General features: G+C 45.0%; 1 protein-coding gene across 1 annotated transcript in view; it reads left to right on the top strand.

The window, feature by feature from the left end:
* PRRG4 (proline rich and Gla domain 4) overlaps positions 1-18,640 on the top strand; it is a 31,296-nt gene extending 12,656 nt beyond the window's left edge. Inside the window, exons 5-6 of the mRNA XM_040410055.1 lie at positions 4,437-4,569; positions 16,626-18,640. Of these exons, the coding sequence (XP_040265989.1) occupies positions 4,437-4,569; positions 16,626-16,854 (362 nt within the window). The 3' untranslated portion in view covers positions 16,855-18,640. The remainder of the gene's footprint in view (positions 1-4,436; positions 4,570-16,625) is intronic.
* Positions 18,641-19,679: the final 1,039 nt, after the last annotated feature.

The following is a 19,679-nucleotide window of genomic DNA, read 5'->3' as shown; positions in this document are numbered from 1 at the left end:
AAATATTCTCTCCTCTTTTACTTTGTTGATTCCCTTTATGTATTTAAAAGTTTCTATCATATCCCCTCTGTCTCGTCTTTCTTCCAAGCTATACATGTTAAGTTCCTTTAATCTTTCCTGGTAAGTTTTATCCTGCAATCCATGTACCAGTTTAGTAGCTCTTCTCTGAACTCTCTCCAAAGTATCAATATCCTTCTGGAGATATGGTCTCCAGTACTGAGCACAATACTCCAAATGAGGTCTCACTAGTGCTCTGTAGAGCGGCATGAGCACCTCCCTCTTTCTACTAGTAATGCCTCTCCCTATACAATAAATAGTGATCACAGATAATGCCAGCATGTAGTGGCACATGGAGCAGGGTGCATCAGTTTTTGTATATATACAGTTTCCACTGTATGGCTGCACTCCAGGTAAAATGAAGATGGGACCCCCTTTATTCACCCCATGCAACGTTTTGGCCCTGCTCAATGAGACCTTTGTTAAGCTTAAAGGGGTTCTCCGGGAATTGAGAAAATGAAAATACGCAAATATTACTTTATTATAAATATATTCCCAAATGCCTTTCATTAGTTATAATGGCTCGTTTTGTCTGGGGAGCAATGATTAGGAGAAACAAAATGGCCGCCGTCTTGTTAGTACAGACAAAACCTGTCCTAATCACACAGCAGGACAAGTTACTTTACAACACTGAGGTAAAGAGCTGCCTCATCCTGTTCTCTGCTCTGACTGTCAGGAATAATGATCCTGACTACAGTTTAATATGATATTTAGCTGAATCTTTGTGGGAATGGAACTCATCAGGAGACATGAAGTACAGAGAGGACAGACTGTGGTAATGGAGACTGCACACATGTGCTGCTTATTAGCCACATCTGCTCATGAACTCCATTCCTACAGAGATTCAGCTAAAGATCTTATCAACGTATTTAGCATCATAATCCTTGACAAGCAGAGCAGAGAGGAGGATGAGGCAGCACTATGGCTCATTGATGTGAAGTAGTGAAGTAACTTGTCCTCCTGCGTGATTAGGACAGGTTTTGTGTGTACTGATAGGACAGCGGCCATTTTGTTTCTCCTAATGAGAAACCTTAAAGGGGTTCTGCAGTTTGTTTAAACTGATGATATATCCTCTGGATAGATCATCAGCATCTGACCGGCGGGGGTCCGACACCCGGGACCCCCGCCGATCAGCTGTTTGAGAAGGCAGTGGTGCTCCTGCAGAGCCGCGGCCTTCTCACTGTTTACCACTGGCCCAGTGACGTCACGACTTGTATCAACTTGCCTTGGCGCAGCTAATCTCCATTCAAGTGAACGGAGCTTAGCCGCACCCAGGCCAGTTGATACAAGTCGTGACGTCACTGGGCCAGCGGTAAACAGTTATAAAGCCGCAGCGCTGCTGGAGCGCCGTTGCCTTCTCAAACAGCTGATCGGCGGGGGTCCCGGGTGTCGGACCCCGCTGGTCAGATGCTGAGGATCTATCCAGAGGATAGATCATCAGTTTAAACAAAGTGCAGAACCCCTTTAGGGATCCCTTAAGGACCCGCGCCGTACATGTATGGCGCTGGTGGACGTGACTTAAGGACCAGAGCCGTACATGTACGGCGGGCTGATCGGGCGGGTGCAGGAGCTTCCGTGACAGCCTGTGAGATCCAGCCCCCTAGATATCACAGGCAGGAAGCTGTAAGTGTATTACAGTGAGTAATACACTTACAGCCAATGCATTACAATACAGAAGTATTGTAACTCATTGTAAAGGGGATCAGACCCCCAAAAGTTGAAGTCCCAGAGTGGGACAAAAAATAAAGTGAAAAAAAAAAGTTAAAAAAAAAAAGTTTTACAAAAAAATTTAAAGTTTCAAGTAAAAAAAAAAAAGCGTCCTTTTCCCAAAATAAAGTTAAAAAAATAGGGAATAGATATCTCCGCGTCCGTATCGACCAGCTCTATAAAAATATCACATGACCTAACCCCTAAAAAAATAAAATAAAAACTGTGCTAAAAAAAATAATTTTTTTGTCACCTTACATCACTAAAAGTGCAACACCAAGTGATCAAAAAGGTGTATGCCCCCCAAAATTTGACCAATCTAACCGTCGCCTCATCCTGCAAAAAATGAGCCCTACCTAAGACAATCGCCCAAAAAATAAAAAAAACTATGTCTCTCAGACTGTGGAGACACTAAAAAATGCTTTTATTGTGTTAAATGTAAAAAATAAATAAAAAAGTAGACATATTAGGTATTGCCATGTCCGTAACGACCTGCTCTATAAAAATATCACATGATATAACCCCTCAGGTGAACACCATAAAAAAATAAAAATAGAAAGTGTGCCAAAAAGCCATTTTTTGTCACCTTACATCACAAAAAGTGTAATACCAAGCGATCAAAAAGTCATACGCACCCCAAAATTGTACCAATAACACAGTCACCTCATCCCACAAAAAATGTGACCCTACCTAGAACAATCGCCCAAAAAATAAAAAAAACTATAGCTCTCAGAATATGGAGACACTAAAGCATGATTTATTTTTTTTGTTTAAAAAATGATATAATTGTGTAAAACTGAAATAAAAATTAAAAAACTATACATATCAGGTATTGCCACGTCCATAAAAACCTGCTGTATAAAAATATCACATGACTTAACCCCTCAGGTGAACACCATAAAAAATAAATAAAATAAAAAGTGTGTCAAAAAAGCCTTTTTTTTTCACCTTACATCACAAAAATTGTAATACCAAGCGATCAAAAAGTCATATGCACCCTAAAATAGTACCAATCAAACCGTCATCTTATACTGAAAAAAATGAGCCCCTACATAAGACAGTCGCCCAAAAAAAAAATATATATATGGCTTTCAGAATATGGAGACACTAAAAAATAATTTTTTTTTTAAAAATGCTTTATTATGTCATATTTGGTATTGTCGCGTCCGTAACAACCTGCTCTATAAAATGACCACATGATCTAACTTGTCAGATGAACATTGTAAATAACAAGAAATAAAAACGGTGCCAAAACAGCTATTTTTTGTTACCTTGCCTCACAAAAAGTGTAATATAGAGCAACCAGAAATCATATGTACCCTAAAATAGAACCAACAAAACTGCCACCTTATCTGTAGTTTCCAAAATGGGGTCTTTTTTTGGAGTTTCTACTCTAGGGGTGCATCAGGGGGTCTTCAAATGTGACATGGCAACTTAAAATTGTCCCAGTTAAATCTGCCCTCCAAAAACCATATGGCGTTCCTTTCCTTCTGCACCCTGCCGTGTGCCCGTACAGCAGTTTACGACCACATATGGGGTGTTTCTGTAAACTACAGAATCAGGGCAATAAATATTGAGTTTTGTTTGGCTAACCCTTGCTTTGTTACTGGAAAAAATGGATTAAAATGGAAAATCTGCCAAAAAGTGAAATTCAGAAATTTCATCTACATTTTCCTTTAATTCTTGTGGAACACCTAAAGGGTTAAGAAAGTTTGTAAAATCAGTTTTGAATACCTTGAGGGGTGTCGTTTCTAAAATGGGGTCATTTATGGGTGGTTTCTATTATGTAAGCCTTACAAAGTGACTTCAGACCTGAAAAGGTCCTTAAAAAGTGGGTCTTGGAAATTTTCTGAAAAATTTAAAGATTTGCTTCTAAACTTCTAAGCCTTCTAACGTCCCCAAAAAAGAAAATGTAATTTACAAAATGATCCAAACATGAAATAGACATATGGGAAATGTAAAGTAATAGCTATTTTAGGATGTATCATTATCTGTTTTAAAAGCAGAGAAATAGAAAATTTACAAAAAATTTAGAAAAATTTGGAATTTGGTATTTTTTTATAAATAAAAATGAAATATTTTGGCTCAAATTTACCACTGTCAAAAAGTACAATATGTGACGAGAAAACAGTCTCAGAGTGGCCTGGATAAGTAAAAGCGTTTTAAAGTTATCACCACATAAAGTTACACATGTCAGATATGCAAAAAATGGCCTGGTCTTAAGAAAAATGGCAGGGTCCTAAAGGGGTTAACAAAGGTCTCATTGGGCAGAGCCAAAACATTAAATGGGGTGAATAAAGAGGGTCCACCACCCATTTTCATTTTATCTGGAGTGCAGCCTCATTCTTATTTTTTTATTATCCATTGGACCAATTGCAGTCTTGGAGGTATTGTACCCAATTCTTTCCACCTCTAACATATCTATCTATCCTCCGAAAATGAGGCAGCACTAAACACTCACTCAATGAGTGCTGCCTCATTTTCTTGGAGTATTGCCAGCAAGATATCAGCCTTGGGTTTTGGATGATATCATCTGCCAACTTGAAGGTGTGCTGCTTTCTTCTGAAATATCTATCTATCTATCTATCTATCTATCTATCTCATATCTATTGATCTCTCTTGTTTTTATCTGTCAGCAATGTACATTGTATTCATATTTATTCTTCCCTTAGGTACAGAAATAAAGATTGACGTCATTGGGCTTCTCACGGGTCTAATTTGTGCAGGAACCTTACTGGTCATATTTGGACTTCTTAGTTATTACTGGTACACAGTCTATTGTTACCCAAGAAGACATATTCCAATGTAAGTAATAACTTGGTCCAGACAAAACTTCTCATCTACTTCCCAACAATCCTGTTACTTATTTTCCTCAGATTTCGCTCCTCGGCTGCTTTTTAGTTCACTTCCGGTAGGGCAGCGCTATGATCTGTGACTACAGTTTGCCTCCACTGCCTACAGGAAGTCTGAGGTATTCTGAGATAGAAATGGCCTTGTGATTCACCCGGCAGTCGTTTCGTGTCGAACTTTGCGCATTCGCGATTTGCCGAACATGCGAACATATGGCGATGTTCGCATGCGCCATATTATTTAGCATTGCGCCGAACTTTGACCCATGACGCATCCATCAGGTGGGATAGGTGTGATATACTGAGGGATGTGATATACTTATAATATACTTTCTAACATAGATAGTATATTATAGTGCATTTGTATTGTGCAGCAGTTGTGTGCGGTTCTGCTGCGATACTGCAGCTAGATAGAGGGACAAACGCTATTGGAATAACTAATTGCAACAGGTGTGATATACCTGTTGCCCCAAAAAAAACTGATTGAGGGGTGTGATATACCTATAATATACTTTCTAACATAGAAAGTATATAGTGCATTTGTATTGTGCAGCAGTTGTGTGTGATTCTGCTGTGAAACCACAGGTATATAGAGGGACAAGCGCTATTGGAACAACTATTTGCAACGGGTGTGATATACCTGTTGCCCCAAAAATAACTGATTGAGGGGTGCAATATACCTGCTTCTACAAAATACTGATTAAGGGGTTTGATATACCTGCTTCCACAAAATACTGATTGTGAGGTGCGATATACCTGCTTCCACAAAATACTGATTAAGGGTTTTTTATATAGCTGCTTCCACAAAATACAGATTGAGGGGTGAGATATACCTGCTTCCCCCAAATATTGATTAAGCCGTTCTATATACCTGCTTCCACAAAATACTGATTAAGGGGTTTGATAGACCTGCTTCCACAAAATGCTGATTGAGGGGTGCGATATACCTGCTTCCACCAAATATTGATTAAGGGGTTCTATATACCTGCTTCCACAAAATACTGATTAAGGGGATTGATATACCTGCTTCCACAAAATACTGATTAAGGGGTTTGAAATACCTGCTTCCACAAAATACTGATTGAGGGTTGCGATATACCTGCTTCCACCAAATATTAATTAAGGGGTTCTATATACCTGCTTGTCTGTGAAGGTTCTCATTTATCCAGGTCATGGTATATCTGTAAGGAATAAATCAAGGCAACTGGACTTACTTTAGATTTCTTGAAAGCGTTTCACTCGTTCTTCCAACGAGCTTTCTCAATTCTGAGTGACTGTACAAGAATTCTCTGGGAATAAATATGTAACTGAATCAACATCTGGTAATTATACCCAGCATGGGGTAAGAGGTCATTATACCCAGTACAAATGAGGTGTGAAGGAGGCGATCTACGTAAAAATGGAGAAGCCAAGCTTGAATAGAGGCGGGGGGGTTAGACATCTATTGTCTGCCACATACAATGCTGTCTTGACACCTTTTTCTGGGAGGTCATTATCACCTACTGACTGGGTATAATTACTAGATGTTGATTCAGTTACATATTTATTCCCAGAGAATTCTTGTACAGTCACTCAGAATTGAGAAAGCTTGTTGGAAGAACGAGTGAAACGTTTTCAAGAAATCTACAGCAAGTCCAGTTGCTCTGATTTATTCCTTACAGATATATACCTGCTTCCACAAAATACTGATTAAGGGGATTGATATACCTGCTTCCACCAAATATTAATTGAGGTCTGCGATATACCTGCTTCCACAAATACTGCTCTTCTCTAGGGACTTTGGCACAGGGTCATTTTGAAAATGACAGGCAGAGGAGGAGGCAAGCCATTCCACAGGGGTGGTAGGAGTCGGGCAGGTACACCAGGCCTGAGCCTAAGTGGGAAGTTGGAGAAGGTGCGTGTGATTTTGTCAAAGGACACACCAGAGTTGATTGAGTGGCTCACTCAGCCTTCCGCTTCTGCACCCTCCTCATACTCTGTATCAGCACCCGCCTCACTCTCTGCTGTGTGCACCCCCAAAGACACCACCACCACCACCTCCATAGCCACTCCACTCGAGTCAGAGGAATTATTTTCCCATCCATTCCCAGACCTTACCGATGCGCAGCCATTCTTGGCATCGGATCAGGAAGAGGAGGTAGCAACGGCCGCCACCCAGCGGTCTGATGACAGTACCCAGATCAGCCCAAGGAGGGTGGTCCCCGCTGTTGTTGCCTACTCCGAGATCTCTAATATAAGTGGTGGTGAAGGTGACGATGATGATGTGTCGATGGACGTCACGTGGGTGCCCACAAGAGAGGAAGAGGAGGGGAGTTCAGAGAGAGAGACGAAGCAGCAGATAAGGAGGAGAAGGCAGAACTCGCAGTGCACCTTAGGCAAAAAGCAGACTGCAAATGTATCTGGAGCGAGCCATCCACCATGCACAGTCACATCTTGCGCTCCCAGGACGTCGGCACATGGCTCCGCAGTGTGGGCTTTTTTTAACGTGTCAGCTGCTGACAATGGTATTGCCATCTGCAGCCTGTGCTGTCAACGCATAAGTCGCGGTAAGCCCAACACTCACCTAGGGACGACCGCCTTAAGAAGGCACCTGGCCTCCCATCACCGAGCCCAGTGGGAGCAACGCCGTCAGAACCCACAAAGCCACACTCCCGGCGCTCCACGTCCTGCCTCTTCTCTATCTCTTCTCTACTCCCATTTGTCCTCCACTCCACCTTCCACCGTGCCGTCATCTCGTTTATCTGGCAGAAGGCAGGGTTCTGTGGCCCAAATATTCAAGCGTAAAAAGTTGCTGTGCTTTGGCTGTTGTGCCTGGAAGCCAAGAGCCACACCGGTCCTGCACTGCTTTCAGCTCTGCTGTCACAGGCCGATCAGTGGCTAACCCCGCTCAATTTGACAGTTGGTAAAGTGGTGTGCGACAAGGGTGCCAATCTGCTGAGCACGCTGAAACAGGGCAAAATGACACGTGCCATGCATGGCACACGTCCTGAACTTAGTCGTGCAGCGATTCGTTGCCAAATACCCCGGGGTCCAGGACGTCTTGGGGCAGGCCAGGAAAATCTCTGGCCATTTTAGAAGCTCTTACAAGACCATGGCTCGCCTTGCTGACGTTCAGTGGCAACACCACCTGCCCGTCAGACGTCTGATTTGTGACAGCCCGACGATCTGGAACTTCACCTTGTATATGCTTGATAGGCTGCTCCAGCAGAAACGTGCAGTTAACGACTACCTGTATGAACTCTGCAGCAGGACAAGTTCTAGGAAGTTTGGTTTCTTTTCACCGCGCCAGTGGCTGCTCATGCACGACGCATGCAGACTTCTGCGGCCATTTGATGAGATTACCAAACTGGTCAGTCGTAGCCAGGGCGCCATCAGTGACATCGTACCTTACGACTTCTTTCTGGAGCGTGCATTGCATCATGTCATTGATCAAGCTGTCGAGGAGCAGGAAGATGAGGAAGTCTCAATGCTGAATGAATTCCCAGGGGGGGGCTACTCCATCTGAGACAAGTCAGCAGGAGTGTGAAGAGTAGTCAGAGGAGGATGGTGGCTGGGGGAGGAGGAGGAGCAAGAAGAGCAGGCTTTGAGGGGGACTTTAAACTTTTCGGGGATCCCTGTGTCACGGCTGAGGATGGGGGAAATCCTCAGCCGTGTGGAGCCCGATGATGTTTCGGCTGCTTGGCCATGAAGACAGGATTAGGGAGCAGGTCACCTCCTAAGGCATCCCTAACCTGACCCTAGCTCCTAGCTGCATGGGCCAACCTTGATGGTAGGAGGGCCCATGCTCCGGAACCTAAAAGTCCCTGCTAGCCCTCAAGATGACCCTCACCTAGGAGCTAAGTAAGACAAGCCCACTCCTCCTAGACACGGAGGAGCAGGAGTCTCAACGGCCAAGCTGCAGGAAAAGGGGAGACATAAACAGCTCTATGGATATGGCAGGTGAACAAGGAGTTCCACCTACCTGCCACAGCCTTGCTGACTGGATCCCTGTGTTAGCAGGGTGCAGATCACAAGCGCATCCCTACACAGGGACCCAGATCCATAGCTGCACAAAATCACATATAAAACATCACACGGACATCACACATAACTGGAAATAACTAAAGCACAATATGGTTATGACATTAAGGTTTATGACCACAGGGGTGGCTCTTACTGGCAGGTAACAAATACATGAGGCTGCTCTCAGCTAAGCATGGCTGAAGCAACCTCAAGGCCTGCAAAAGCAGTGAGGCTTTATAGGCCAAGAAGCCACACCCCACAGTCGGACACACCCAGTGCACACACACACTAGGAAGGAGATTAACCCTTCCAACACCAGGGAAGGGAAAACACCACTTAAAGGGAACGTGCACACAATAACATAAAACACAGTGCACACATCCACACATCACACACAAAACCGCATGCGCAGCGTAGCGAGCTGCATGGCACAGCTCAGCCTGCTACGCTGCCACATACAAACTGTTGCCAGCGGCAACCACAGGTGAGGCCAATACCACAGCCCTCACCTGTGATTGAACACCAATGAAAACCGCTGACAACCGCATGCGGTTCAGGAGTCACGGTCATAGCCATGGCCGTGACACTCCCACCCCTCAAAGCCCCCCCACCAAAAAAAGACACGTGAGGGACTCAGACAAGGGGATAGGAGAAGGGGACGTCCACTCTCAGTGCCGGTTCTAAAAAGGGGTCGCTGTCAGCTGCATCCTCTCCCGGCTCACACTAGCCAGTCCGACGAGGACTGCAGCCCGCACCAGCAACAAAGGGGAAAGAACCACTGAGAGATGGACGAAGGGACTCTCCACACACGTCCCCACTCCAGTCGCTGCCAGCAGACACCCCTAACCAGCACGCAGCTGGACTACTTACGGAGTGCTGCCAGCAAACGACCAGAGATGGGAACATGGAGAGGGACGAGGGATCCCCAACACGGACACGGAAGGTAAGGTGGCGGGCAATAAGCCACCAACCGTGCCGTTAACGGAGAACCCCCAGAAACGCTCTCCCTCCGGAGAACGCGCATGCAGGCCACATTGATATGGCACTGCATGCTGCACCCTCTTTCGAAGGTATGCATACCGCATACCAGACACACACCACGTGTAATAAAATCAGGGGGACGCCAAACGAGGCAACGGTGAAGGGATGGCGGGGAAACGCCACTCACCGCGCCGTCAGAGGCGAAACCCCCAGAACGCTCTCCCTCCGAAGAGCGCGCATGAACCCCTTCCACAGACGGCGGTACATGCTTCACCCTCTTTCGAGGGAATGCATACTCCCACCCCTCAAAGCCCCTCCCAACCACAAAAAGGGGAAAGTTGGTGAGGCATAAAAAACAGTGGGAGGGGGGGGAGGGGAAAGACAAACAAAAGGGGACACCAACACGGACAACGGTGAGCGAGGAATGGCGGGGAATGCCACTCACCGCGCCGTAGATGGTGAGCCCCATAACGCTCTCCCTCCGGAGAACGCGCATGCACCCCATCCGCAGATAGCGGTGCATGCTTTACCCTCTTTCGAGGGAACGCCACGTAAGAGCGACTGTGGTCATACTGTCACGGCTGAGGATGGGGGAAATCCTCAGCCGTGTGGAGCCCGATGATGTTTCGGCTGCTTGGCCATGAAGACAGGATTAGGGAGCAGGTCACCTCCTAAGGCATCCCTAACCTGACCCTAGCTCCTAGCTGCATGGGCCAACCTTGATGGTAGGAGGGCCCATGCTCCGGAACCTAAAAGTCCCTGCTAGCCCTCAAGATGACCCTCACCTAGGAGCTAAGTAAGACAAGCCCACTCCTCCTAGACACGGAGGAGCAGGAGTCTCAACGGCCAAGCTGCAGGAAAAGGGGAGACATAAACAGCTCTATGGATATGGCAGGTGAACAAGGAGTTCCACCTACCTGCCACAGCCTTGCTGACTGGATCCCTGTGTTAGCAGGGTGCAGATCACAAGCGCATCCCTACACAGGGACCCAGATCCATAGCTGCACAAAATCACATATAAAACATCACACGGACATCACACATAACTGGAAATAACTAAAGCACAATATGGTTATGACATTAAGGTTTATGACCACAGGGGTGGCTCTTACTGGCAGGTAACAAATACATGAGGCTGCTCTCAGCTAAGCATGGCTGAAGCAACCTCAAGGCCTGCAAAAGCAGTGAGGCTTTATAGGCCAAGAAGCCACACCCCACAGTCGGACACACCCAGTGCACACACACACTAGGAAGGAGATTAACCCTTCCAACACCAGGGAAGGGAAAACACCACTTAAAGGGAACGTGCACACAATAACATAAAACACAGTGCACACATCCACACATCACACACAAAACCGCATGCGCAGCGTAGCGAGCTGCATGGCACAGCTCAGCCTGCTACGCTGCCACATACAAACTGTTGCCAGCGGCAACCACAGGTGAGGCCAATACCACAGCCCTCACCTGTGATTGAACACCAATGAAAACCGCTGACAACCGCATGCGGTTCAGGAGTCACGGTCATAGCCATGGCCGTGACACCCTGGTGTTGTCCGTGGCTGGGGGGAGGAGACAGAGGACGACATTCTCCTGGGCGATGAGCAGGAGCCAGGGCGCTCCACCGCTTCCAATTTAGTGCAAATGGGGGCCTTCATGCTATGGTGTTTGAAGAGGGACCCCCGTATAAAAAGCATAATGTCACGGATGGTGTTACAGAAAACTAGAAAACACAAATGAAGATCCGACTGACTTGATCCAAAACTAAGGAACAAAAGGGTAAGCCCTGTAACAACCCTAGCTCTCTCCCTTACTGCTCAGCCTATGCAAAAATCTCAATGGTAGAAAATTGCATACCCTCTTTCCTCGACTGTATGACACCTGAACACCCTATAATAGTGAGGGGACACGACCACCGGCTCCCTACACTTAATACGGAGGGAGTCAGGTTCACCTAGGATCAAGCCCACAGGAAAACAGAAATAAAGAAACAGACTTATCTTGTGGATGCAGCAGTAACAGCTTCTAGCATCAGCACACTCCAGGAAGTTGTATAAACCGCAAAGTGATGCAGTATGGGAGGGGATTTAAAGGGATGCAATCAGTGCAACTAGATGACAGCTGAGAGAGGGAAACGAGATGACAAAACGAAAGCAAAACAAAAGAACCTCAAGCAGGAGGTTCTGAAGAACGTCTGTCAGAGCTTCTCAGATGTCTGGCGGTGACACATAAAGGGCAAGGACCAGTACTGGGTGGCAACATACTTAGATCCCCGGTATAAACACAAAATGGCCGACATGTTACCAGCATCACAGAGGGCTGGCAGAATGCAGCATTTCCAGGCCTTGCTGCGAGAGATTTTCCACCCACAGCAAAACAGGTGCGGGTACCAATCCTACCGCGCCTGCAAGAAGAGGGCGGTTTGAAGATCTGTTGTTCACTCGGGATATGAGATCATTCTTGCAAGCAACCCATCAACAGCCGCCCTCCGGATCCAGCCTCAGGGAATGCCTAGACGGACAGATGTCTGACTACATCGGGTTAACTGCCGATGTGGACGCTCTGAGAAGCGAGGAACCCCTTGACTACTGGGTGTGCAGGCTTGACCTGTGGCCAGAGCTGGCACAATTTGCCATGGAACTCTTGGTTTGCCCCTCGTTGAGTGTCCTGTCCGAAAGGACGTTCAGCGCAGCACGGGGGATCGTGACCGATAAGCGCATTCGCCTAGCTCACGACTACCTCACATTTCTAAAAATGAATGAGGCATGGGTCTCTGAGGAATTCAACACCTGTGACGACCACATGTAATTGAATTTCCTCATGCCAGCCCACACATATCCGCCACCACACAGAACAAAGAATGGTCCTTGTCTTATGTACGGTATACAGCGGCATAAAAGGCATTTTCTGTCAGGTGAATGCCTAATTTTTGGGGCCTCTACTCCAGTGGCCTACAGTAACATTGTTATTCAGTGACCGCCTAATGTACCTCCAGCCACATAATCACTTGTTCTTTTCTGTCAGGTAAATGCCTAATTTTTGGGGCCTGTACTCCCGTGGCCTAAAACAAAAATTATCTAGGTTCCAGCAGGGCACATTTTTGAGAGTTTCCCTTTAAGACGCATAAAAATGGCTGCAAATATGACCTGAAGGTTTTTCAGGTTCGCCTGCCATTAAAGTGAATGGGTGAGAGAAATATCTCTGTAAAATGACAACTTTGTTTCAAAAAATTGGAAAAGTTGCCTTTTACAGAGATATTTATCTCACCCAGCATGGGTATATGTAAAAATACACCCCAAAACACATTGCCCTACTTCTCCTGAGTACGGCGATACCACATGTGTGACACTTTTTTGCAGCCTAGGTGCGCAAAGGGGCCCAAATTCCGATGAGTACCTTTACGATTTCACAGGGCATTTTTTACGCATTTGGATTCCAAACTACTTCTCACGCTTTAGGTCCCCTAAAATGCCAGGGCAGTATAAATACCCCACAAGTGACCCCATTTTGGAAAGAAGACACCCCAAGGTATTTCGTGAGGGGCATGGCGAGTTCATGTAAAATTTTGGCACAATTTAGTAGAATATGAGACTTTGTAAGAAAAAAAATAAAAATAAAATCATTTTCAGCTAACTTGTGACAAAAAAATAAAAACTTCCATGAACTCACTATGCCCATCAGCGAATACCTTAGGGTGTCTACTTTCCGAAATGGGGTCATTTGTGAGGTGTTTCTACTGTCTGGGCATTGTAGAACCTCAGGAAACATGACAGGTGCTCAGAAAGTCAAAGTGTGTAAATTAATTTTTTTGTACCATAGTTTGTAAACGCTATAACTTTTACCCAAACCAATAAATATACAGTTATTGCATTTTTTTTTATCAAAGACATGTAGAACAATAAATTTAGAGAAAAATTTATATAGAAATGTAGTTTTATTTGAAAATGTTTTGTTCCTCTGCCGGAACAGACTGCCGGAGTTCACCGTATCCAGCATAGCCGGATAATGCCAGGAACCACCGGATCCCCATTGACTACAATGGCATCTGACAGGATCCTGCTGATTTCCAGCATAATGGTGGCTTTTGGCTGGTCAAAAAGTTGTGCATGTACGACTTTTATTCTGTCCAAAAGCCTGCATTTATTCCGGAATGCATGCCCATTGTAGTCAATGGGGAACTGACTGCATTATTCGGCTATGCCGGATACGGTGAACTCCGGCAAGCTGTTCCTCTGCCGGATTTCAAAACGCTCTACCCTTAGCAAAACCATGAAATCTGTGCTCTTCTATCTATTCTATCTGGACAGTTGCTCAGTGCTAACCACAAGTGAGACCTTTCTCTCCTAAGAGAGCGTTAGCTTCCCTAGTGGCCAAACTGTGTTACAACCTTTTCTTCTTCACATAGAAAAGTAGTCGGGTGAGTTTATGGAGGGACATATGATCTGGATACAAATGCAAGCGACCGTGAAATGTGCAGAGCATTGAGTTCCCTTTTTCAAGCTCACAAAAGAGGTAACATCCCAAATTTCTGCAGTTTACCAAAGAAATTCCTTGGTGTCTTAATACTCCTGCAGTAAGACAATTCAGGACCATGTAATTACTGCAGAATAATAGCTCTGCCTGCCTGGGAAAACATATAAAGCCTGCAATTATCCCCCTGTAATTACAGAGCCTGGGACATCTCACTGAATAGCTAATATTTTCCTCCTTTTACTCGCTAACGTAGGGCCAAATGTTTCCTTATAAGCATTAAACGCAAAGCGGAAAAATGTAATGTCAGAAGCGGCCATCTTTAGGACAGTATACCACATTTGTGCTGGGAAAATCTCCGGACATATCTGGCCAATGTATAGCCCCACATGTGCCATATAGTTACATATGTCACCTCTCCCCCCCAAAAAAAAAAAAATTGTTATGGCAGCCACTGAACTCTATCATAAATTGCAGCAAAATTTGGAGCACTCATTTTAGACATATTTCTAAAGCAAGTAAGGCAAAATGAATAAACCTCTGTGCCTTTTGTGTCGAGAAGGAGTGGCTTTGTGGGAAAGGGGTGAAGCGTTGAAAAATCTGCTTTGAAATTTATATATATATTTTTTGTGACAGCATTCATCATACGGGATAAATATGTTTAGAATAGTTCTGGCGTTTTGGGATGCGGCAATGCCTATGGGGTATTTTTAAATTTTGTTTATATTTGAAAAGCTTTTTTTTTTTCATGTGATCGTCTGATTGCTTCTCCCATAGACTGCAATAATCTAACATGGCAGTCTATGGGACATTCATTATGTTTTTATTGAGCTCTGCCACAGTCAGGGCTCCATAGGAACATAGCTGTGGCAGGCCTCGGAGCCTTCAGAAGGCCCAAGGCTGACATAGCATTTAAACGTCTCTTTTCATCTTGGCACGGGGAGCCATTTGCACAGCGCTCCTGGTATTTCTCCATTCAGATGCCACAGGATCTGAGGAGTTAAAAGTCCATGATCAGCATTATCGTACATCAAAGACAATGTCTCCAGGCGTGTGCTGTGTGAAACAGCAGGACCTGGCAGGGACGGTGCCCACTTAGCCTCTTAGCAGGCATACTTCTGCCGTACATGTGTAGCAGAGGTCCTTAAAGAGTTAAAATTGCAACAGATCTATCACCCAGTATCAGGCACTGTGATAAATCTGGCATATTTTTAAGGATAAGTACCGTAAATCAGTTCCAATATCCCTTTGTGAACAGTGTAGTCCACCATGCTTTTCAATAAAGTGAAATAAAAGGCATGCCGATGCATACCACCCAAACGTATGCCAAAAGGGGGTGCAGAGATAGTTGCTGCACCTGGCGCCCTAGGAAGCCCAAAGGTTCTTTTGCCATATAAAAAGGACCCCCCCCCCCCCCCGCCCCCCAGTATATAAATGGCACATGGTAGGTGAGGTCCCTGTTAAAGATTTTGCATTGAGGCTCAGGAGCTTCAAGTTAGGTCAAAAGGACAAGCATACAACAGGCCCACGGATGGTATATTCATGGTGTGAAAAGCATAAATCTCCATAAGGACTCCTGCACACGACCATATGGCCATGGTGCCCGTATTGCGGACCACAAACAGCCATGACTTGAATGGGTCTGCAATCTGCCAGATACAACCAAAGATAGGACTTCACCTATGTTTTGCTGAGTGGAGGCACGGATCGGAAGCCCATGAAAGCACTACAAAGCGGACAAGCCTCTGCACCTCAAAAAGATAGAAGATGTTCTATCTTTGGCAGTATTTTGCAGATCGCGGACCCATTCAAGTCAATGGGTGCACATCCGCAAGCAGAGTGCACACAACTGGTGCCAGTGCACGGGCACTGAGCCATTACACTCGTGTGTATGAGCCCTAAGGATGATCCATGCTTCGCTAATCTTTCAGAATCTCCAGAAGATTCCTGTAATGGGAGGAGACCCCTTGGGCTCCTATCTAGGCAGGTAAGTCCTGCACAGCCAAGACTCTGATAGGAGTTGTCAATGGTAGACCACTCCAGTTGGATAAATAACCTTCTTCAGAGATGAATATGAGAAGAGAATGTAGGATGTTCATTATGTAGAACCATGGGGAATAGTTTATGCCAATAGAGACTTCTACTTAGGACATGTTCTAGTTTGGGGTATTTTGGTTGCTGCTTCATTTTACAGTAACCAGATACTGAGGAACGGACATTAAAAAGTTCCATTCACACAACTTGAGACTGAGCTATGAGGGCCCCACTGTAGCATTCCCTGGCGAGCACATTTTTGTATTATTTTTTACCACTGCTTTCAGTAGGTAAAGTGGGTTAGTGGTACATTGGTGTTCTGTAGATGGACAGATGACTCCCCAACAGTTGTTGAGGAATGTGTCCATCTACTACCATCTTAGGTTCACCATATGCATACACTGTGATTATACTCACCTCGATAGTTCTTAAGATTTGAAATTGAAGTTGAATTTATTGTAATATACATGACATTTCTACAAATAAAGTCCATGTTCCTGACTATGGTATGTACTTCATTTATAGTCCAGAAGAAGACCATGACTGTAGAACTACATGCAACAGTTCCAGGACACAAGAGTCGTTTCCATTACAGAATACCGTATCTTCCTCAACGGAGAATGGACCACCCTCCTATGCACAAGCTGTGGCAATGGATGCGGCTTATGATGTCCCACCACCGCCTTATCCCGGGACTGTAGACCCAAAACTCTACAAAAAGTCCCTCTCGATTCCTGCTTCTCAAGGGCTTTGAGTAGGTAAAGAGTGCGTTGGAGCTACAATTTACACAGTAGAAAACCTATAGGATGGAGGAAAGTATAAGAATCCCTTTTACCTTTAGGGAATGAGAAGAGCGGTGTATGTGAAACCATGGTGGATTATGGAACTTTTTTTTAACAATTCATCATTTTCCTGGTTTATAAGGTGACATTCTGAGGGAATGCCTGAAAACATGAACGAAACATAAAATGGAATTGAGGTTTAGGATTATCCTGATGGATTCTGGATCTTCTTTTATAGACTGAGATGATGAGAAGGTTCCATGAGAAGGGATGGAGCACAAATGAGAACTTGAAGACACACAAGGTGTGTGTGACTCTTCTTGGAGTATACGCTCTACGGCCAGGAGATATTGTACGGCCTGTTGGTTTGGACACGTATTGTATTCCTGTACTTTCATTGGGGTGCATAAAGCGGCAGAGAATTTTATAATGAATACACACGTTACTAAAAAATGATCCTGAGAATGAAGACTATATGGCGATGTAGAAAGCACCGTGAAATAATAGTAAATGATTATACAGCACGTATGCTAGTCCTGCTTTTGTAATACAAGTGTTATACAGGGTCAGGCTCTCTTCACATCTCCTCTTCTGATTTATGTTGTGCCAATGAACAGAACAACGAAAATGATGGACATGCTGCATCCAGTAGCAGGGGCACCTGATGGAACCCATTGACTATAATGGGGTTTGTTGGGTTCCGGTCATGGTATCTGTCATTTTTTTTAAGGGATTTGTGATGGAACCCCCAACACAGATGTGAACACAGCCTAAGGCCCCATGCACACAGACGCATTTTGCGAAAACTTGCGTCTGCGGATGTGGTCCACGTGCCATCCACATTTTATTTGCGGGACCATTGTTTTCCATGGGTCTGTGGTCCATAGTTTGCGGATATTGTCTATGTTTTTGCAGAACCGACATATAGATGCAGAAAGCACTCGGATGATCCATGTGCTTTCTGCCTCTGTATGTCTGTTCCGCAAAATGTGGACATGTCCTCTACTTGTCCACCAAATACAGACACATTGAAGTCAATGGGTCCACAAAAAAGGCTGATGTAACACAGACTGCATCTGTATTTTGCGGATCCGTAATCTGTGGACCGCAAAATGAATACAGTTGTATGTCGGAGGCCTAAGAGTGCATGATAACACAGTGTCCTGGTTCACATCCCTCCTTTGTCCTTTATATGAGTTGACCAGTGATGTCACCAATGCCGTACATGGGTCACGTGGCCTAGTTGCAGCTCAGCCCCATTGAAGTCAAATGGGGCTGAGCTGCAATATCAAGCACAGCCACTATACTATGTACGGCGCTGTGCTTAGTAAACAAGTGGGAGGCTGCATTGCTGACCAGAGCTCCGTTAAGCGTTGTGGCTCCCTGAAACAGCTGATCAGTGGAGGTGCTGGGACTCGGACCCCCACCGATGGGATAATGAGGACCTATCCTCATTATTATTTTCTGGATAACCCCTTTAAAGTGGTATTCCAGGATTTTAATATTGAAGTCTTATCCTCAGAAGAGGCCATCCATATTTAATCGTCAGGGGTCTGACACACCGCACCTCCACTGATCAGCTGTTCCAGAGTAGATCCTGCACCGGAAGTACACAACTCCATCCATTGGGTTGTGGATGGAGCTGGGAACCGCAGCGCTGCTCCCATTGAAGTGAATGACAGTAGCGCTGCAGTTACACCATAGGCGTCGCTACATGGGGGTAAGGGGGGGCAATTGCCCCTCTAGGTTATTCCTTGCCCCCCCACCACTGATCAGCTGTTCCAGAGTAGATCCTGCACCGGAAGTACACAACTCCATCCATTGGGTTGTGGATGGAGCTGGGAACCGCAGCGCTGCTCCCATTGAAGTGAATGAAAGTAGTGCTGCAGTTACACCATAGGTGTCGCTACAGGGGGTAAGGGGGGGGGGCAATTGCCCCTCTAGGTTATTCCTTGCCCCCCCTCCCGCTGATTTGCCTTTAAAACGCTGGCCTGCGGCGATCTGGCCCGCGACACAATGGATGGAGCTGTGTAGCTACTGGCGGGGGTGCAGTGCGTCGGACCCCCACCGATCAGATATTCATGGCCTCTTCTGAGGAAAGGTCATCAATATCCTGGAATACCCATGGACATAGATACAGAAATAATACACATAATACTAAATGTATTCCACGTCCGTTATTACGCCTCCGTAAATAAGGCCTAAGGTAGAAAGAGGGGAGCAGATTCAGAAAAAATTCTAACCACTTCAGAACTAAGCCAATTTTGGTGGTGACTTTTTGATTTTTTTTTCCTCCCCACCTTTCAACAGCCTACACTTTATTTTTCCATCTACATAGCCATATTTTTGTGAGACTGGATTTATTTGTTAATGGCATTATTTAAATGGGTTCTACGTAAATAAAAATAAAAACATGGCTTCATTCTTGCAGAAACACTGCTACATCCGACCACAGGTTGTGTGTGGTATTGCAACTCAAGACTGCAGTGAAGATGAACTGTAATACCAGAAACAACTCATGGACTCGTGTCGTGCAGTTTCCAGAAAAGAGCTGTCATATTTTTAAGATTTCATTTTCTATATAATGTATTAAGAAAGTTAAAAAAAAAAAATTTTCTAGTGGAATGCAAAAGAAGCGCAATTCCGCCATTGTTATTTGTTTTGTTTTTACAGTATTAACTGTGCGAGGAAAATGATATACAGTGCTGCCCATAATTATTCATACCCCTGGCAAATTTTGACTTAAAGTTACTTTTTTGACGGGAAATAACATAGGTGTCTCCCAAAAGATAATAAG

The sequence above is a fragment of the Bufo bufo genome, chromosome 10 (genome assembly GCF_905171765.1).
Source record: "Bufo bufo chromosome 10, aBufBuf1.1, whole genome shotgun sequence".
NCBI classification, from domain to species: Eukaryota; Metazoa; Chordata; class Amphibia; order Anura; family Bufonidae; genus Bufo; species Bufo bufo.
The sequence above is the reverse complement of the archived record's forward strand: the minus strand, read 5'-3'. Positions and strand labels throughout refer to the sequence as shown.